This window comes from Corticium candelabrum, chromosome 13 (genome assembly GCF_963422355.1).
Source record: "Corticium candelabrum chromosome 13, ooCorCand1.1, whole genome shotgun sequence".
In the NCBI taxonomy this organism is placed as follows: domain Eukaryota; kingdom Metazoa; phylum Porifera; class Homoscleromorpha; order Homosclerophorida; family Plakinidae; genus Corticium; species Corticium candelabrum.
In genome coordinates, this window is record NC_085097.1 from 6003382 (window position 1) to 6008289 (window position 4908).

Genomic DNA, 4908 nt, shown 5'->3' on the forward strand with positions numbered 1-4908 from the left:
TCCACCCACCCCTGCTTTTCCACCCACCCTGTTTTGTCACCCACCCCTGCTTTGTCACCCACCCCTGCTTTGTCACCCACCCCTGCTTTGTCACCCACCTATCCGCCTGCTTGCTCGCCCACCCGCCTGCTTGCCCGCCCACCCGCCTGCTTGCCCGCCCACCCGCCTGCTTGCCCGCCCACCCGCCTGCTTGCCCGCCCACCCGCCTGCTTGCCCGCCCACCCGCCTGCTTGCCCGCCCACCCGCCTGCTTGCCCCGCCCACCCGCCTGCTTGCCCCGCCCACCCGCCCGCCCTCCCGCCCACCCGCCTGCTTCCCCCCGCCCACACGCCTGCTTGCCCCCGCCCACCCACCACTGTCAGTCTCAGTTTACCTCGTTCAAGACTATTTCTGCTTGCATTTCTACTGTCTCATCGTCTCCATAGATCTTGGATACCTACCAAACAGCAAACATCCATTCCAGACACATCCAACAACGAACTTTATTGTCTGTCACCTCATGAATAAACAAAGCTTCCAACTCAAACGTATCAAGGTATCCATCATCACTTGTGTCTGTACATACAAACATCAAGAATGTAAATATTGGCTTGTTTGATGTGCTAGAGAGTGTGAATAACCGTGTATTTGGAAGAATGTCCTTGGATTGAAATCTCCTTTATCAAGACCATCTTCCTCTTCCCAGACTTCCTCAAACTGGGACTTGCTTCTTTGGCCTGTCTTCGACCAGCGAGATATTGCAGCAACGAAATGACGATACATTTGGGGATATTGACAATGTCCACGTCATCGCAGATGATTTGATTATTGCAGGAAAAGATGAGCAAGAACACGACACGGCTCTTCTAGCAGTCATGGAGAGGGCAAGAGCCAAGAACGTAAAGTTCAGTCGGGACAAGCTGCAGTACAAGATCAAGCAAGTAAAATATATGGGGCACCTCATTGGAGAAAATGGGCAACAACCGGATACGGCAAAAGGTGGAAGCTATCAACGCAATGCCTACCCCAAGAGATCGCAAAGGTGTGCAACGACTACTGGGCATGATCAAGTATCTGGCGCCATACATTCCCGGAGAGTCGGATATCACTGCACCTCTAAGAGAGCTGCTCAAAGAAGACGTCATTTGGCAATGGTCAGAGCAACACGACAAAGCACTGGACAAGGTAAAGACTATTCTTACCAATCAGCCGTTACTAGCGTACTATAATGTGGCTCAGCCGATCAAGATTGAGGCAGACGCATCACAGTCCGGTCTGGGAGCATGCCTCATCCAGAATGACAAGCCTATAGCCTATGTGTCAAGAACTCTAACGTCAGCTGAACGTGCTTATGCACAGATCGAAAAGGAAATGGTTGCTATTACATTTGCTTGTAGGAAATTTCATCCCTACATTTACGGGAAGTTGACTCAGGTAGAATCGGACCACAAGCCCCTGGAGTCAATAATGAAGAAACCTCTGGGGTCTGTTCCTCCTCGCCTTCAGTGCATGATGCTGCAGCTGCAGCGATATGAGTTGGACGTGCGCTATACATTGGGAAAGGCAATACCAGTAGCAAATGCACTGTCTCGAGCACAACTCCCGACAACTGCAGACGCGGATGACAGGATGAATCCAGACATAGAAGTCATGGTTCACGCACTCACTAGCTCACTTCCAATGAGTGAGACTCGAAGAGATGAACTACAAAGAGCAACAGCTCAAGATGAAGAACTGCAAGCTCTCAGAAACACTATCTTTCAGGATGGCCAGATAATATCAAGGCAGTCCCATCTATAGTCAGGCAGTTTTGGACCATCAGAGAAGAGTTGCACGAGGCTGACCAGATGTTATTCAAAGGCACAAAAGTTATAATCCCAACCATTTTCGATCAGAAATGCTCCGGAGAATTCACGAAGGTCACCATGGGGCAGAGAAATCTAAAGAACGGGCACGAGCAGTCATGTACTGGCCGAACTAGCCTCGGATCCCAGACGTTTCTACAGGCGCCTAAGTTACGTACGTACGTACAAACACAGAGTAGGCGGGGAAAGGGCAAAAGTGGGCGGGAAGAAAGAAACGTCTGGGCGCGCTTCTATAGAATGCCAGTTCGGAAATAGGCGTACCTTTGGCAAATCATAGGTTTCCGCACCAATCAACAATCGCCGCTCGCTCAGCGCGGTAGATTTCATTGGTCAAATAGTGTTAGTTGTCTTTTAATGACTACTTATTAGAGTCTCAATGACTACTTAGAGTACCAGGTGGTATACCACAGTGGGATATCTGCTAAACGGGAGATCAAATGGCGTTGCCTTCAGAAGATCGATCGTGTCACGTTCGTTCATCAATTTCCGACGACGCAATGACAATTGCTATTGACCAGTCTTGTCCCCAGTTTGACACTGCGTCTGTGAAGCCTCTGCAACGCTTTGCGCTGAGTCAACTTGTCCGAGGTGACGATGTTCTGGCTTGCCTCCCCACCGGGTTTGAGAATTTAAGTCACTGATTTTTCACCTGCTACCCAACGTCTGCAAGGTTTTGCAAACAGTGGGCTATTCGAGGGCGTTTGCAATCGACCCTATTGTTCTCGTCGTGGCGCCGTTGCTGTCTTTGATGAAAGACCAGGTTGCTTACCTGACCGAGTGCGGTGTTCGTGCTTCTATGATAGGTGCCAGCCAAGCTACTGACAAGGAGATAAAGGCTGGAAAGTTTGAAATCGTATTTGGAAGCCCTGAAATTCTAGTTGGACAGAAAACATGGCGATTAGCGCTTCAGGAAGGCGTTTTCCGTGATCGTGTTGTAGCGATAGTTGCAGACGAAGTTCATACGGTTGTTCAGTGGTGAGGCTGACACTGTCTGTTATGTGTAGGTTGGTGTAATCGAATGTCGCTTTAAATCTATAGGGGCGGCCTTGCTAGACCAGAGCTAGTAGAGGAGGATGAGGATGAACCGTTTCGTGTCTGGTGCGGTCTTGTTGGAGAGCTAAGGTCTCTGGTGTGCGCTCCAATTCTAGCCTTGACAGCAACAGCGTCCAAGGCAACACAAGAAATCATTGTGAGTTGTTTAGGAATGTCTGGCAGATGCTATGTGATTACTAAGAGCCCAGAGCGTGATAACATCTTCCTAGCTGTGCAGAGAGTACGTTCTGATGTTGAAGCTACCTTTGATTTTTTGCTGAGGCTGGTAAAGTCCAAGCAAATCAACTGTCCAAGGGTTCTTGTCTACTGCCAAACACAGAGTGTGTGCTCCTTACTGTTTACCCATTTCCACTATGAACTAGGTAACAAGTCTTACTGGCCAGAAGGTGATACAAAGGCACAAAATCGAGTTGTGGAAATGTACCACGCATGTACTCCAGACAGCAACAAACACATCATTTTGCAGTCTCTGAGGGATGCCAATGGTGTTTGTAGAGTCGTATTTGCAACCAATGCCTTAGGGATGGGGATAGATGTGAAGGGTCTGACAACAGTCATTCACTATGGCCCTCCAGCTGACTTGGAAGCGTACATGCAAGAGATTGGCAGAGCTGGCAGGGATGGAAGCCAAAGTTTTGCTTATCTGCTATATCATGGACATCAGCTTAGACACACAAATAGAGAAATGAAGGAGTATGTCAGCAACACTGATCAGTGCAGAAGAGCTATGCTCCTAGCAGTCTTTGATGCAGCCCCCAACAGAGGAAACACCAGCCATACCTGCTGTGACATATGCTCTGTACAGTGTCAGTGTGCAAGCCCAGGTCAGTGCCCTGGTTTGCAAAGTATTCAGATTGGTGAAACATCGATTGCAACCTCTTCTCCTGTGATAGTCCATCACTTGCAGACTGAACAAAGAGAACTTCTGGAGTTTCTTCTTCTGGAGTACAAGATGAAGGTGGAGACAGAGCTTGGAATTGAAGATCAGCCTTTGTATACTCACCCAACATTGGTAACAGGTCTTTCTGATTATGTACTGCATTCAGTCGTAGAGAACGCTGGGCAGTTGTTTACCGTACAAGACATTCAAGCTCTAACTCCAGTCTTTACTGTTGAGCATGCACAGAACATTCTAAACATACTTAATGAGGTATGGGCTCAGTTTTAAGGATATAAATTAATTGGGATAGGTATGTGTGAATTGTACAAACTCAGTATACATTAAAGGTGTCCCTCTTGAAATTTCATGTGTGCAACATTATAGCAGCGCTTGACCTGTGTACTATCACAATCAACATGTCACAAGTCTTAACATAGTAAAACCCAGAAAATCTATACAACCTGAAAGTCTACATCATGTGAAAAAGTATACATATTTTCTACTGTAGGTGCAACATATACCATACAATTCTATTCTCTACCAAACTGCCAACATAATCAAGTACTTCTTAGTGTTTCTAATGATTCCAGATGATGAACTTTGGCCAGTGCTTTCTTATGGTTGCGAATCCACTGTGATAACTTGCAAGGATTCAGTTGCTGCAGCACATCATATTTCATTGATGGAAAAGATTTGTGTGCTCTTGGCCTGGTCTGCTTCCTGACATTTCCCCCTACTTCCTTTGCTATCAACAAAACATCCTTCTTCCTATCCACTGCAGCATGTTTATTTGATTCATCAGCAATGGCTAGCATGTTGTCGAGGTTGGTGAGAACAGACTCTAAACCCATTGATGCTCTGCTTACTTGCTGTGCTGACTGGAATGACACATTAGCACCCTGGTTTCTTATCATCTCTTTGATGAAATTGTTGTTGTGCTTCACCATCAAGTCCAAGGGTATGTTCCTACCAAAACCACCATGCAAGTTGAATGTTCTATTCCACAGCTGCCTGTAAGCATCCCATGGGCTTAGAAGAGCTAGCTGATCAGCTTGAAAAAGAAATGCTTCCAACGCATATTTAGTTCTACCAGCCTCTTTGAAGTGAAGCATTTTAAATTTCCAGATTCGTA

At 47.0% G+C, this 4908-nt stretch overlaps 1 protein-coding gene across 1 annotated transcript; it reads left to right on the top strand.

Moving 5' to 3' along the window:
- Positions 1 to 2280: 2280 nt before the first annotated feature.
- LOC134188586 (bifunctional 3'-5' exonuclease/ATP-dependent helicase WRN-like) lies at positions 2281 to 4064 on the top strand. The gene is made up of 3 exons (XM_062656753.1): positions 2281 to 2431; positions 2527 to 2818; positions 2882 to 4064. Exons 1-3 carry the CDS (start codon positions 2281 to 2283, stop codon positions 4062 to 4064), a joined length of 1626 nt encoding a protein of 541 aa, XP_062512737.1.
- Positions 4065 to 4908: the final 844 nt, after the last annotated feature.